The sequence below is a fragment of the Haematobia irritans genome, chromosome 1 (genome assembly GCF_050003625.1).
Source record: "Haematobia irritans isolate KBUSLIRL chromosome 1, ASM5000362v1, whole genome shotgun sequence".
Classification (NCBI taxonomy): domain Eukaryota; kingdom Metazoa; phylum Arthropoda; class Insecta; order Diptera; family Muscidae; genus Haematobia; species Haematobia irritans.
This window is the reverse complement of record NC_134397.1, coordinates 235,452,961-235,469,472: the sequence shown is the minus strand read 5'-3', so window position 1 is coordinate 235,469,472 and position 16,512 is coordinate 235,452,961. Positions and strand designations below refer to the sequence as shown.

The 16,512-nt window shown below is 32.6% G+C and overlaps 3 protein-coding genes across 3 annotated transcripts; 1 reads left to right on the top strand and 2 right to left on the bottom strand.

Moving 5' to 3' along the window:
• Positions 1–2,425: 2,425 nt before the first annotated feature.
• Positions 2,426–3,533, bottom strand: LOC142226394 (flavin reductase (NADPH)). The gene is made up of 2 exons (XM_075296423.1): positions 3,355–3,533; positions 2,426–3,289 (listed from the first exon to the last, which is right to left on the bottom strand). The coding sequence occupies exons 1-2, from the start codon at positions 3,425–3,427 to the stop codon at positions 2,742–2,744; spliced, it is 621 nt and encodes a 206-aa protein (XP_075152538.1). The 5' UTR covers positions 3,428–3,533; the 3' UTR covers positions 2,426–2,741.
• Positions 3,534–4,444: 911 nt separating this feature from the next.
• LOC142235361 (uncharacterized) lies at positions 4,445–7,029 on the bottom strand. The gene is made up of 4 exons (XM_075306618.1): positions 6,987–7,029; positions 6,244–6,871; positions 5,793–5,962; positions 4,445–4,905 (listed from the first exon to the last, which is right to left on the bottom strand). Exons 1-4 carry the CDS (start codon positions 7,027–7,029, stop codon positions 4,745–4,747), a joined length of 1,002 nt encoding a protein of 333 aa, XP_075162733.1. The 3' UTR covers positions 4,445–4,744.
• Positions 7,030–9,510: 2,481 nt separating this feature from the next.
• RpS29 (ribosomal protein S29) lies at positions 9,511–10,485 on the top strand. Its single transcript, XM_075296314.1, has 3 exons — positions 9,511–9,666; positions 10,095–10,194; positions 10,260–10,485. The coding sequence occupies exons 1-3, from the start codon at positions 9,605–9,607 to the stop codon at positions 10,266–10,268; spliced, it is 171 nt and encodes a 56-aa protein (XP_075152429.1). The 5' UTR covers positions 9,511–9,604; the 3' UTR covers positions 10,269–10,485.
• Positions 10,486–16,512: the final 6,027 nt, after the last annotated feature.

The window sequence follows — 16,512 nt, the reverse complement described above, 5'->3', positions numbered from 1 at the left end:
CACTTTTGTTTAAAGATAGGGTAACAATGGGACGCAACAAGTCATAACTACAGTTTGCACTTTATCTGTTGAATATAGAATCGAATTGAATCTTCGTCTATAGAATTGTATACGATAAATTGTCATCAATCAAAGTGGTAAATCCAAACAATGTTTGAAAGTATGAAGATTCAAATTATGTGGTTATTTCTAGTCAATTCATAATAGATATTTATACATACACCACATGTACAATACATATTATGCATTAAAATCATGAGTTCATAGTAAGTTCGTACTATTCACTATATACACATAACCCAAAATTACAGATTTCACAATGGGTGGCCCCATTCTATTTACATTTTTTCGTCCTTCCTGTAGGCGAATATTAATAATGGTCTAAAATGTTTTCATAAATAAGAATTTCAATTAAATGACTTCGGCATAAATTACTTTGGAATACAGTTTTAAATTTTTATTCTGATGCCTAAGCTTAGGATATATTGTTACTGTGTAATACACCATTTAGGTCTTTGTTTTATATTGAATGAATAAATAAATAAATAAATATATCGTCAAAACTTTTAAGGCGTGGTTTATCATCTCTCGTTAAAGTTTGTAACATTTTCGCGGTCTATCACATTTGGTATCACAATGGATCTGCAACTATAGAGTGGATCTGCAACTATAGAGAGTCGTCATACTTACTTACCGATTCAAATTTTCGCGTCATTTTTTCTCAAACATTATAAGGCTAATTGTATTGCATAAAACCTTTCTAATAATGAATATTAAAAAAAATACTGTTATTAATTTGTTTGGCATGGGAGGGAATTAACAATTAAACCTATCACCAGCTTAAGGTGGTATACTGTAATTAAAAATTTGTTTTAATTTGTCATAAATCATCCTCATTAAAAAATACGAAAATATTAATAAAGATTGTTATCAAACATAGGTTTGCCTGAAATTGTAACTATTTTGGTATTTTAGGCTCACGAAAACGTGTATCGGATTAAGTTTTTATCGGTCCTCCATATAGACCGACTTCACTTCTTGAGGGTGTAGAAGGCGCACTGATCATGAAAATTGCTTGTAACTCAATGTAAAATTTCCAGATTTTACTTCTACAGATTTAAGATTTCAAATCAAGACGTTATTTTACAATTTTCTTGCACACTTACAAGAGATATTAATGATTCCTCTAAACCGGAAACAAAAATGGTTCTTATAAATCCAGAATCTGATATAGTCCTCATAGGTGAAATCTTTAAATTTATCTTCGGGAAGTGTCCTCAAGCCCTCCTGAAATTTCAAAGGAAACCCTAATATTTGGTTCATGGTGGTGGGTATTTAAGATTCGGCCCGGCCGAACTTAGTGCTGTATATACTTGTTGTTCTTAAATATGCTTTGGGTAACATTTTAAAAATAAAAATTTTACAATTTGTTATTCGCTAGAATACGAAATTATAACAGCGGCAGCCACCGTGGTGCAATGGGTAGCATGTCCGCCTTGCATACACAAGGTCGTGGGTTCGATTCCTGCTTCGACCGAACACCAAAAAGATTTTTAAGCGGTAGATTATCCCACATCAGTAATGCTGGTGAAATTCCTGAGGGTTTCAAAGCTTCTCTAAGTGGTTTCACTGCAATGTGGAACGCCATTCGGACTCGGCTATAAAAAGGAGGTCCCTTGTCGTAGAGCTTAACATGGAATCGGGCAGCACTCAGTGATAAGAGAGAAGTTCACCAATGTGGTATCACAATGGACTGAATAGTCTAAGTGAGCATGATACAACGGGCTGCCACCTAACGTATAACAGCGGATACCGACTGCTGTTTTAGCAGATCTCTTTCTATGAGTGTAGGGCCCTTCTGAGATTTTGTACGAGAGCATTGTTTCATATTGTCTAACCTAGACTAGACCTTTTAAGGCGCCTGGTTTGATTCCAGTAGGGATGCCTCTGGGAAAACTGATTAACGAACGTGAATTATATGTAGCAAGTTCGAGTCTTATATGTACTTATATTCACATTTGAATATCGGTTTTCGATTCTTCACCAAAATTTAAATTTCATCTTAACGCAAAGGAGGAAAAGCAAATTTAAGCTTTTTAATCGAGTTATAGAAATTGATAACTAATAAATATGAAAATATGGAGATCATAAACTTTGTCCTGTTGTAATACCCTAAACTTCGTTACCGTTAAATTTTATTTATAAAAATCAAAAACACTGTAATAATCTCATTTATTAGTAATAGATTATTTTTATCCAATTCTATTGAAGAAGAGATTCTTCTTTATTTTAGTAAAATTTCGTACGACTATATTTAAAATACAAATTTCAATAAAATTAGGAAGAGCTGCCTATGACATTTAAATATAGTGTTTGCGCACCCACTTTAAAAGGTTTCGCAAACGATCGATTGAAAAAAAATACGTGTGTGCATACATACAGATACATTGTTTATGCAGACATAATAAAATAATACAAAATGTATTCCTTAGCAAAGCAATCAAAATGCTAAATGCACAATTCACTCTATAAAAGGCACATTGTGGATAAGATAATGAATGAGTTTGTATTTTATATGTGAAATTGTGGCGATGAGTATCTAAAAAAGCAAATTGTCTTTTGTATTTAAATGACGTAAGGAATAGAATAAGAAGCTAATATGTATGGAACCATTTGTATTTTCAATGTCACCATTTATACTGTTGGTCTTATTCAGATTTTGATCTTTGATATTGGATCCATTAGTCTTCATTGCATTTTTTGGCCACACCACAAACTTGTTGATAATGCTCTGGTTGTTCTAACGAGTCCACTATGAATTTAGCCAAATCATATTTGGAAATCATACGTCCTGGAGCCTCATCGTGCAAAACTGTATATTCAGTTGACGGTTCGTCAGCAATATGTGGTGGAAGTATGGCAATGTAATCCAAGTCAGATGATTTCGTCAAATCAAGCATACGTTTATGTTCATCATTGAGGCGATGAAACATAGCTGGCACTTCTGAAACTGGTCGAAATAGAAATGAAGACATTACCGCGGAGAATTTTTTAATATTCTTCGATTTCATAGCCTTGATAAGATTTGCAGTTCCAGTCGATAATTCTGATGTAGCCTCAAGTTTATTCCTTGTACCTAAAATAATACAAACGCCGTCCACACCATCTACAACCTTTTCACAGTCATCAAGATTTAGGACATTGCCTTGCACCATTTCTATTTTTTCAGTTTTCTTGAACCTTTCCGGAACTGTATTTTCTGTCCTGTACAGCAATCGAATTTTCAGGCCTTTAAATGAATATTTATTATTTTACTCCCTAACATAGTGGAAATTAGCAATGTTCTGTAGTTACCCTTTTCCAATGCATAATCAACCACACATTGACCGGTCATGCCGGTACCTCCAATTACAGCAATAGATTGCATAATTCTTATTGTACAAACACCTTTACAACTCAGGTTCTCAATTCGATGTGTCTTTCGATTGTTGAAGCGCTAGCCAGCCCACTTGTCTGGTGTAAACAAATAAATAAATCACTAGTTTGTTGTTGCCGCTCTACTATCCATGATTTTGTTCATTGCTGTTTAAACACAACAATGACGAATGTCGTTGGGCGAACACATTTTTTCATATGATCACTTTTACAATAGATAGCGGCTATAAGAAGCTCAAAAAAAACACAACTTTTGTTTCTTATATACTTTTTTTCTTAAAGGTGGGTATTAAGTTCGAAAAAAAATCTGTAAAAGCAGAATAAAGTCATAACATTTTTGGGCAAATTTTATTATAACTTGGTTGGGAGTAACCCAAGAGAACAATTGAAAATGTTTATTTCCTTTTAAATGAATTATTAACCTGAAAAAAATTACTGTTTTAGCATGATCTTAATACCGGCCTTTAGGTGGGTACTATTTCCATTTATTTAAACAATTCAAAGCCTTTAAAGGGCCACTATGTCCGATTTCTTAAACGAAAATCAAAATTAAAATTGCAAAATAGGCTATTTTGAAAGATTCTTTCAATAAAAATTGAAAATAGTATATAATGATCTATAAGAAAAATAAATTAATCATTCTATATGTAGTACACAACATGGTAGTCAATTCACATTGGTGATTAATATTATTATTTTCTTGATTGAACCAATTTGAATATCCAATTTATTAAAATTGGTTCAATCAAGATTATATTAATCTCGTGACTGAAATTTAAATATTTGCCTAATCTTCAGTGTATAAATTTTTTTGTCCTATTAACATTTTTTGTAATGATACAACCAACAATTTAGAAATAAATTGAGAATTTTATTATTTAAGAGAGTAGTGCGCACATGCAAAAGAGAGTAAATGTGCGGAAAACAAAAATTAAAAAAAATATATTTTCTTTATTTAACCATTATTAATCAAACAATCAAACCTTTTATGTACATTTAAAAATCAATGTTTAAAGAGGATTCTCTTTATTAGGATTTCTTATTTTTTCTTCGTTTAGGCACTTTATAGTGATTCTTGTAAATAAAGGTGGGCATTAAGTTCGTATTTTATATTTGAAATTAATAATAATTGGACAATAATAGAATGAATATATGTAAATACACTTATTTTTGGTGAATAATCTAAAGACAATTTCAACAAGGTTCCTTTCTTTAAAATTAATTATTAAAGAAAAGCAACCAAAACAAAAGTGACACACGAACTTATTACCTACCTTAAATGAATATACAATATACGATGCTTATAAATTTATAATCCACAATAGCTCCAAACATAACACACAGTTTGTTTTACACGTTGTTCTTGCAAGATTCCTATATGACGGAGTATCGTTAGCCGATTTTGAGTTTTTTTGTCCAACATTTTATTCATTACCCGTGTAATGTCTCCAAGTGTTACGAAGTTTTTACCTATAATGTAATTTAATATTTTTTAATTTTATGAAACCAGATTGAGATATGCTCCAAATAAATACTTTTTGAAAAATACAAAAAAAAAATTAAACTAAATCATTTACATAATTTTTTTTTTAATAAAGTAGACAGGTCTATTTTCATGATCGCATCGAGTCGGTTTTTAAAACTCAATGTAGGAGTTTGAATATCGCAACACTAAACTTCTATATAAAAAAAAGTTGCTAAAAATTTAATATTTTAGATTTCTAATTTCAGGGTCTAGCAACAACAAATTGTTAAATTGTTAATTTTTAAAATATTACCGAAAGCATATTTAACAACCAAAAATAGTTTTCTGTATATTCCTACACTACAATATACATAAAAGCTCATAAATGCGAGCAGCAAACATTTTATTTGCTGTTATGCTATATTTTATTATGACATATTCTTAGCATATTGTATTTATTGTGTTTAGATAGCCCGTAATTTATCTTTTTGTTGGTTTCAATCAAACTAAAACATAGTGTAATCGAGCTTACCAAATAGCACATAAGTTTTCTATTTCAGCAAACAGTGGCTGCTTTCCCATTTTCAGGAGACATTACTTCTTCCCCAATTGTCCATATTATAGTTTCATCCTTAAAATGTTGCTAATAATAATGCCGCAAGGTATCCTAAACTCAAAAGCTACAGCGTAGTTGTATAAATTTTCAAAAAATTTCGTAAATATTGCATTGTTTATTACAACCGAAATTGACGAGGTTTACTAAAGTCGGTAAATGTTACTTATATTCGCTGCGATTACGAGCAAATTAAAATTAGTAAAAATTCAAATAAATGATTTAGTTTTATGTTGTGAAGTATAATAAAGCAACGTTTTCAAATGAATTTTAACCCACCTGGTATATAGCTTGATTGTTCATTGTACATTTTCCATAACTCTAAATCATTGTTGCGGAGATGTTGACGTTGTTTATGTATTAATTGGTATTTCTCATTGAAGCATGGTATTATAACTGTGTCCAAGAAAGAATTCAATTGATCCAATGATTCTCTCCCGCACATGTATCTAAAACAGAAAGTACAAATTATTTTTCGGTGTCTAAAAGTAGTCTTAAGTTAAAACTAGAAAATAAACCAGGGGTACTATGTTCGGTTTACTACCCAAATCTATGAATTTTTCAATCATTTTGAGCCAAACTTTTCTTGATTAAAGAATAAATGGAACCATTGGCCAACATTTGACCATCATGTAAAAGAATAATTCCAATTCGGCTACTAGAAAAGTGGACTTATATTGGTTCCTAAATTAGGTTTCCACAAAAGCATATTTAGTTTTTGTATATTTACTTGGGTATCTTTTCGAACTGTTGTTGGCTTATCTGCACATCAAACTCTGTGAATTGAATTGGTATCGGCATCACTTTTTTCTTTATTAATGGGGAATCCTTGTATTCGCTTATTTTTATTCTGGGTGTTACGCTTATATTAAGTCGAGCCATATTTGAACCCAACATTTTCATTGCAGATTTGGAGGCAGAGGCTTTAACAGCGCTACTCCCATAGTTGTTGGCTTTCCCACAGCTCAACAATAGTTGCACTTTCTTTTGCTCTTCTTCAGATTGCTTGACTTTGCGTTCCTCTTCCTTGATCAAGAAATCCATTATCAATATTTGTCTTTTGCGCATTTCAGACATTACGGTAGCAAAGTCTTCCTTCACTTTATCGTATTCCTCCTGCATTGTAAAATGGGCCGCTATTAATTGATCCTTTACCTCGATGGCCCTGTCGGCAATTTCCCGTATCTCCTTTGATACAGTTTTTCTTCTCAGACTAAGTGCTATAAAATCATTGAGAAGATCTATTTTACGTTGAGTGGATTTCAAAACTTCATCAATATCTTCCATTGCAGTCGGATGTTCCTCAAAATCCAGTTGGGCGCGATCAGCTTTATTTTGGATCTTAACAAAATTGACAACTGTTGTCAGTTAAGATGTACTGTATAAAGCATACAGCATATCTTAACCTATTTAAAAACGTTTCACTTTTAGTCTTCGGCGTAGCGTACTGTAACAATAGTTATTGAACAATACTTTCCTGTTCATTTCGTACTTTTGAGTTCGAGTTTAGCCGCATTGTTTCACTAAAGTGAAAACTAATGGCGTTTTCTTTTCTTGTTAAAATGCACACTTTTTTTGCATTTTGCCCGGAAAATGTACTTTTTAGGTTCTTTTCTAAAAAAAACTGGCAAAAGTGCGAAAAGGCTTCGAATTCTGTTGTGAAAATAGCGCCACGCATAGAGGCAAATTACGGGCATTTACAGCACTGCCAACAAACGAGAGTGCTGCAATTGCCATGTTTCATTCTTTGAATTCTTTTCTGCCCGCTGAAATGATAGCATTTTTTTAGGTTGCTGGTAACATTTTAAAAATGCGCATTCTGTACAGACAAAATGAAGGCAAAGCACGTTTTTCAGAAAAGAAAACACCATAAAACAGTAAAAAAGGCATACAATTATAGATATTTGTTGCAGATTTTATTATAACTTGATGGGGAATGGCCCAAAGCACATTTTCACAAAATTTGTATTCCTTAAAATGGATTTTTAAAGAAAAGTAATCGTGAAAAATGACGAATTTAGCGGGTAAACTCGAACATAGGTATATTTCCCCACCATAGTTGGCGTTTGTTATAATCCCACTTACGAGTCTATGGTAGCGATGGGAATAATATCGAACTTTGAAATGCTGGCAGAGTTCTTGCATTTTAAAAAATGTACGCACTCAAATGATAAATCGAAGGCAAAACTAAAATCCGTATAAAAAAGTTGTCAAGAATTTGGATGCAAAAGTCATTGTATTATTTGTTCCGAAGTTAAGTATAGTGGCAGTCTGATATTAAAGGCTCACTTATGCGCTTTACAGACTATCAGTTATTCCGGACGGAATGTCGGTGTTTGTAAAGAATCTTATAGTGTGTCGGATCGGTACGACTTGTCTGCGATGACTCAAAAATCGGTAAATGTGTTATCGATCCCATAAACATGCAGCAGTATCGATTATGCCTTCGGACTTAACTTATAATGTACACATTATATGGGATATGTTCGACGCGAGCACTGTCGTCCGGAATAACTGATAGTCTGTAAAGCGCATTAGACCATGCAGTCCATTTTTATACAAAGTGGTGAACTTTTCTCTTATCACTGACTGTTGCCCGATTCCATGTTTAGCTCAATGACAAGGGAACGGTGTTCAGAGTCCGAACGGTGTTCCACATTGAAGTGAAACTACTTAAAGAAGCTTTGAAAAACTCAGAAATGTCAATACACCCAGAAAACAAATTCGTTGCCTCAACCGAATTATTTGGCAACCGAAAGCAGGTGGTTCCATCAACTATCAATAATATCTGTCAGCATAACTAACATTTGACAATTGTAATTGCATGGTAGTATGTTGGATCAACTTTGCATTGGTTGTCGCAATCTCATACTATTTTTTTTTTGTTTGTTGGTGCGACCGCCCTCGATGTTCTTTATTATTACCCTAACCAAATTCCAATATTAAATGAAAAGGCAGATTATATTGAGATTTTATTAATTTATTACAAGATTTACAATCATAAACTAAGAAAATAAATACAAAAGGTGCTAACAAAGGCTTTTGATCTATATGTGAGATCAATTTACAAAGGGATGAAATCAAGGCATATTAATCCAGGTAAAGTCATGCAATCAGGTGACTAATATCGACATTCATCTTGTCAAAGGCTTTGTTTACGTTTAGTAGATTTGTTTACATTCTTTGTTTACATAAATATTGCTTTTATTTACATTAAACTGAAACACTATGGTTCGAGTGTACGAATTGAGGCATTAAGGAGTCTGAGAGATGCAATAGCAATAAATCATGGGATTCCTATGAAGTTCAAAGAGCTTATATGTTTGACATTATAATTATCATGGGGGGTACACACGTTTGCTCGTGACTTTACCTTTAATTAATATGCCTTGGGATGAAATAATGTTTGTCTATTTTTATAGGGATACTTTTGTATACCAATGGCAGATGGTTATTAGATTGTTATTATGTGGTCAAACTACAGAACCTAATTCAATATATACTTGCCAGAAATTTCCTTCCTAAAGGTGGGTATTAAGTTCGAGTTTAGCTGCTAAAATCGTAATTTTTTTCAGTACAGTGAAAGCTAAATCAGTAAAAAAGGCATACAATTATACATTTTTGTTTCAGATTTCATTAAAACTTGATGGGGAATAGCCCAAAGCAAATTTTCACAAAGTTTGTATTCCATAAAATGGATTATTGAAGAAAAGTAATCGCGAAAAAAGAACGATTTTAGCGGCTAAACTCGAACTTAATACCCACCTTAAGCTGCTAAATAAAATACAGATCGACTTAGAAACGCCGTTGACATGCTAACCATTGCGCCCCGGTGGCTCCCTTTTTTCCAAAGACATACATATTCAATTTTCCAGGCATAAAAAATTGCAAAGCATTCAATAGCAAAAGCACTACGAAGAAACTAACAAAATCGGATTTTCTATAGGTACTCTCAATGAGCGTGGCACTAATGACGATAACAGATAAATTTAGAGTAAATAAAAATCGAAAATCGATTTTTTTGTAAATCGAAGTTGATTTTCCAATCTCTATCTTTCTTTCTTTTGCATCTACGTCGTGATAAAGCCAACATGGGTTTTGCTAATCTTTGGTACTCTCATCCCCGTAAATACGGCCAAGGCTCCAGATGCTGGTAAATATCGAATCTCCATAAAATTTCCTACCATTTGATATAAAATATCTGTGGATTTCCGCCAAGTATACGTATGAAATATGAATCTAATTAAGGGGTTCGTGAAGAAAGTGAGGTTATGTTTGTAGAGCTCACGAAATGTGCTTATATGGCTGGAATCCATAGTATATTTATGTCTTCCATGGAATAATAGATGTGCCCCCGGTTGAGTTCGGAATTTGTTGTAAGAAAAACCTTTGCATTTTCCTTAATTAAGGGTGGCCACATTAACATTTTCTTCATTGCTGTTGCTTAGGCATTCTTCTGTAAACCATGTGGGAGAGTGTCGTATCATAGTGATGAGAAAGACACATTAATATTAGAAAATGTTTCAAAAATTCTTTGGTATAAGTTATTGTCTAATTTTGGAATGTTGCCTTTCTTTTTAGCCGTGCCTGCTCTAACCGTCATGGTTTGATCCGCAAATATGGCTTGAACATTTGCCGTCAATGCTTCAGAGAATATGCCAACGATATTGGCTTCAAGAAGGTATGTTCAAATCACAACAATAACAATTAGGGTTTTCATTTATACAAATATTATTCCCTTTTCAGTTGGATTAAATCATCCTCTTCTCCAATGACTATATCAATACAAAGGAAACACCACACCCTAAAACAAATGAACCCAAGATGAGTTGAGTCACCATCAAATGGATATTATGATTGTTTTAGGGCAGGAGTTTTTTTAAATAAAATGGACTCAATTTTTTTCCTCATATTGTTGGAAAGTCAATTTTCCAATAGTTAATAAAAACAAGAAAGAAAAAAAATCAAAAAATTCAGTATTTTTATTATAAGACGATTAGTTATGGAATATTTTTCTACATCCATTCCGAGCAAATATGAAAAACAAGATAAATTATTTGAGATGCCTGAACCAAAACAGGATTGTAATGGCATTAAATGAACTTCCTAGTTGATGTATTGTACAATTCAACAGTTACGTTGATGTACAAACTATACCGGTTCAGTGAAACAGTTCATATTTAATGAATTGTGGCATTGGATCAGTGTTAATAGAGCCAACTAATTGTAACATTTGGCGCCTATTTATTTGTTGCTTGCCTACCAATAAAAAAGGATTTGACGCTTCTATTTTCTTCTTTGGTTGGGATTGTGAGAAGGACAACGAATTTGTACTAAAGATTGGAGTTTACTTTGATGAATAATTGTTCTTACCGGTATCTAGCATATGCCCAAAGAAATTTGTTAGAAGATAAGATACTAGAGTCACATATCCAATTTCAAGTGGATAATATAAGATTTCAGGCCATTGAAGAAATTAAATCTACGGAACGGTTAGTGGAGATGGCTACTAGGAAAGATTGAAAAATTGCAAAAACGCATTGGTCACGGTCACGCTCACGGTTGCTACAGTTTTCACGAATAATCCATTATAGATAATATAATCCTTGAAAAAAAGTTGCTTTGGTGTTTTTAGGTTATTTATTTTTCCCCAAAGCATATTTAAGAACCAAAAGTAGTTTTTGGTATATTTTTGGACTGTAATATCCTTACAAGCACCTAAATGCGATTAGCTAACATTTTGTTTGCTCTAATGCCTCAATATATGAATATCCAGATTTTTGGGCAAATACTACAGATATTCATAAAAAATTGTTTTGTGTTACGATAGCCCATAAGTAGATATATTTATTTGTTGTAGCCAAACTACTATATTTTTTAGTGTAATCGAGCTTAAAAAATAGCAGACAATGTTTGCTACTTTAGCAAACAGCGACTTTTTGCTGTTTTGGCAGACTTTTCTTTTCTAATAACAAATTTCTTTGGGTGTAGAAAAAAAATTTTGACAAAATTTTCTATAGAAATAAAATGTTGGCAAAATTTTCTATAGAAATAAAATGTTGACAAAATTTTCTATAGAAATAAAATTTTTACAAAATTTTCTATAGAAATAAAATTTTGCAACAATTTCTATAAAAATAAAATTTTGACAAAATTTTCTAAAGAAATAAAATTTTGACAAAATTTTCTATAGAAATGAAATTTTGACAAAATTTTCTATAAAAATAAAATGTTGACAAAATTGTCTATAAAAAAAATTTGAAAAAATGTTCTACAGAAATGAAATTTTGACACAATTTTCTATAGAAATAAAATTTTGACAAAATTTTCTATAGAAATAAAATTTTGACAAAATTTTCTATAGAAATAAAATTTTGACAAATATAATTGTAGTTTTTTGGTGAAATTTTCTGAAAATCTTGATAGGTTTTTTTTGGCTCGAGCGGCAACCGATATTGTGATGCCATTGTGTTTTTGAACGTAATTCGCGCATCGAAATGAAATAGAATTTGGTTATGGCGTACAATTCTACATCGTTGACTACTGTTATAAATTGGTTTAAGGAGTACTGTCGTGGTCGCATGTTGGTCTTTTATGCCCAATGCCAAGTTTTAGGAATAAAGGGTCTTGAACTAACTAATAAAAAATAAATTACAAAAAAAAAACTAACCAAAATAAAATCAAAAGAATTTAAAACAATTTCCTAAAATTTCAAATTATGATAATATGTGTTATATTAGATGCTGATACTTATTGTCAGTAGCATATTAGGACTTGAAAAGTGCAGTAATTATAGATGAAAAAATTAAGCCACATATAAGCTGTCGTTTTGAGGTATAGTTTGATGAATGTATTAGTACGCTGTATGTATCTATGTTTGTTTTAATATAGGCTGCTATTTCTTATAGCATTAAAATGTTTAGCCATATTATCACACTGAATTAGTTGTTGGCGTTTTATTTTATTTCGTTTATACCGTGCAAAATTCGGGCACAAACAACAATATTTTTTGAATATGGTTTTTCATAGAAAAGCAGGTTTAAATCTATTTTGAAAATGTAAACAGTGAATAAAGATATAGATATAGAATACGAAATTAACATTGAGAAGGAATACATACAGGGTACCTGATATGTATTGCAACGATATATACAAAAATATATATGACGACGATTATAAGTCTTGTCAAACTATTGTCAAATTTATTGATTAAAAAAAAAGTAAATGTGAAAAACGCTGGCTTTCAGCTCGAAAACTGAACACAATACTCAACTTTACAAAAGAATTTTGATCTATTACATTCATAAATAAAGTTATTCGTGATCCAAATCAAGCGTGATAGTGTGATTGCTTTATACTGGGCTGCAAAAACCACAAGTGCCCTACTGTATTTAAATGTGAATAATTTTTTTGTTTCTTGTACCAAAATCTACTTTAACTAGATTTAAATTGTTAATTGCCTTATAAAAATCGGAAAATGTGGGGTTTTAGCATAATCTGCAGAGCCTACTACAATCCTGACAGTGTTGAAACGCGTCCAACGGCGACAACGGATGCAACATATATTTAAAAATGATAATGTTCGGTTTTCGCGTTGAAATTTTCGCGGCAACTTTCTTCAAATAGTTCGAAAATAATTTAACTCAATCTATGCACTCTTTCGTTTTCATCTAGATTTCCTCAAGATTTGATTTTTATATATAGAAACAAATTCGACGAAAATTTTTCCAATTCAAGCCTTAATTGAGTTTTAAAAAATATTCAATTAAAAATTTCATTGATTCAACAAATTTTTAAATTGAAACAGAAATCAGTCACAAAAATTAATAGTATCAAATAATTCTTTAATTGGTTTTCAATTAATTTTTTTTTATTGATACTATTATTTCTGTTATTGAAGACATTTCAATTGCAAATTAATTGAATCACTTATATTTTTTGTGTGTATAATTAGTTTTGAAAAAGTCGTTACTATGTTCGGTTTTTGAGTTGAAAACCACATTATTTTCGCGACTAATTTTTCACAAACAATCAACATTTTAAATGAAAACGAATATATTCCAGTTAAATCTTAAACAAATCTACATGAAAACAAGTAAGGAAAGTCTAAAGTCGGGCGGGGCCGACTATATTATACCCTGCACCACATACTATATCATATCCGTCAAATGTGTTGGGTGCTATATATAAAGGTTTGTCCCAAATACATACATTTAAATATCACTCGATTTGGACAGAATTTGATAGACTTTTACAAAATCTATAGACTCAAAATTTAAGTTGGCTAATGCACTAGGGTGGAACACAATTTTAGTAAAATAATATGGGAAACATTTAAATCTGAAGCAATTTTAAGGAAACTTCGCAAAAGTTTATTTATGATTTATCGCTCGATATATATGTATTAGAAGTTTAGGAAAATTAGAGTCATTTTTACAACTTTTCGACTAAACAGTGGTGATTTAACAAGGAAAATGTTGGTATTTTGACCATTTTTGTCGAAATCAGAAAAACATATATATAGGAGCTATATCTAAATCTGAACCAATTTCAATCAAGTTTGGCACACATGACTATATTACTAATTGTACTCCTAGTGCAAAATTTCTACCAAATTGAGCCAAAAATCTGGCTTCTGGGGCCATATAAGTCCATATCGGGCGAAAAATATATATGGAAGCTATATCTAAATCTGAACCGATTTCAATCAAATTTGGCACACATGACTATACTACCGATTGTACTGCTTGTGCAAAATTTCAAGCTAATCGGGATAAAACTCTGGCTTCTGGGTCCATATAAGTGCATATCGGGCGAAAGATATATATGGGAGCTATATCTAAATCTGAATCGATTTCAACCAAATTTGGCACGCATAGCTACAATGCTAAATCTACTCCCTGTGCAAAATTTCAACCAAATTCGGCCAAAAATCTGGCTTCTGGGGCCATATAAGTCCATATCGGGCGAAAGATATATATGGGAGCTATATCTAAATCTGAACCGATTTCAATCAAATTTTGCACTTGACTATACGACTAACCCCCATTTTCATGAAACTCCGTTAGTGCTATATTAGCTAACGAACTTTTAAACCGTGATATGTACATATCTGTCATCTTGCGTATATATTCCATATGTCAGTTAGAAACTTAACTGCCTAAAATTTTTCAGTTAAAGTTAACCGGAGAAAAGATTTATTCATTTTTCTTTCTGTTAACTGGAAGTTAAAGCCTAACGGAGCTACATGAAAATGGCCGTAAGTGTTATGTTTGTACGAAATTTCAAGCAAATCGGTATAAAACTCTGGCTGCTGGGTCCATATTAGTGCATATCGGGCGAAAGATATATATGGGAGCTATATCTAAATCTGAACCGATTTCTTTCAAAATCAATAGGGTTCTATTCTGACCCAAATTAGGATTATGTGCCAAATTTGAAGGCGATTGGACTTAAATTGCGACCTAGACTTTGATCACAAAAATGTGTTCACAGACAGACGGACGGACGGACGGACGGACAGACGGACAGACGGACATGGTTATATCGACTCAGGGACCCACCCTGAGCATTATTGCCAGGGTGGTTACTAAAATTGGCTGCTGGGTCCATATTAGTGCATATCGGCGAAAGATATATATGGGAGCTATATCTAAATCTGAACCGATTTCTTCCAAAATCAATAGGGTTCTATTCTGACCCAAATTAGGATTATGTGCCAAATTTGAAGGCGATTGGACTTAAATTGCGACCTAGACTTTGATCACAAAAATGTGTTCACAGACAGACGGACGGACGGACGGACGGACGGACAGACGGACAGACGGACAAATGTTATATCGACTCAGGGACCCACCCTGAGCATTATTGCCAGGGTGGTTACTAAAATTGGCTGCTGGGTCCATATTAGTGCATATCGGCGAAAGATATATATGGGAGCTATATCTAAATCTGAACCGATTTCTTCCAAAATCAATAGGGTTCTATTCTGACCCAAATTAGGATTATGTGCCAAATTTGAAGGCGATTGGACTTAAATTGCGACCTAGACTTTGATCACAAAAATGTGTTCACAGACAGACGGACGGACGGACGGACGGACAGACGGACATGGTTATATCGACTCAGGGACCCACCCTGAGCATTATTGCCAGGGTGGTTACTAAAATTGTGTTCCACCCTAGTGCATTAGTCAACATAAATTTTGAGTCTATAGATTTTGTAAAAGTCTATCAAATTCTTTCCAAATCGAGTGATATTTAAATGTATGTATTTGGGACAAACCTTTATATATAGCACCCAACACATTTGACGGATGTGATATGGTATCGAAAATTTAGATCTATAAAGTGGTGCAGGGTATAATATTGTTTGCCCCGTCCCACTTTAGACTTTCCTTACTTGTTTAATAAAGTAATCGCGGAAATTTCAACGCGAAAAGGGACCATATTACCGGCTTAAAGGATGAGAAATCTAAGTTGAAAAATATTAATAAAAAACAAAGGTAAATTGATTTTTTAAATCTTCTATATGTAAGAAGTGTGTAGCCAATGTTGTCACCAAAAGCTTCACCGCACTCAGCACGCATCAACCAAGAATGGCTTAAAAAGGAGGTTCCTTGTTCCACATTTTCCGTAGGACTTTTGTGCCTGTGGCATTTTAAAGATTAAGATTCGTAAAAAAAACCAAAATGTCCATTATCTCAAGACGGTGCTTCGCCGGGAATGGACCAAAATACAGCAGAGCTGCTTTGGTGTAGCGTACGATGGCTTTGTCGGCTGTTTGAAGGTCATAATCGTTCCAATTCGAACAAATCTAATCGGATTCTAATTGATTACACAGAAAAAAAATTAACGAAATTTTTTCCAATTAAAGGTGCGTATTAAGTTCGAGTTTAGCCGCTAAAATCGTCATTTTTTCACTAAAGTGAAAACTAAATCAGTAAAAAAGGCATAGAATTATACATATTTGTTGTAGATTTCTTTATAACTTGATGGGG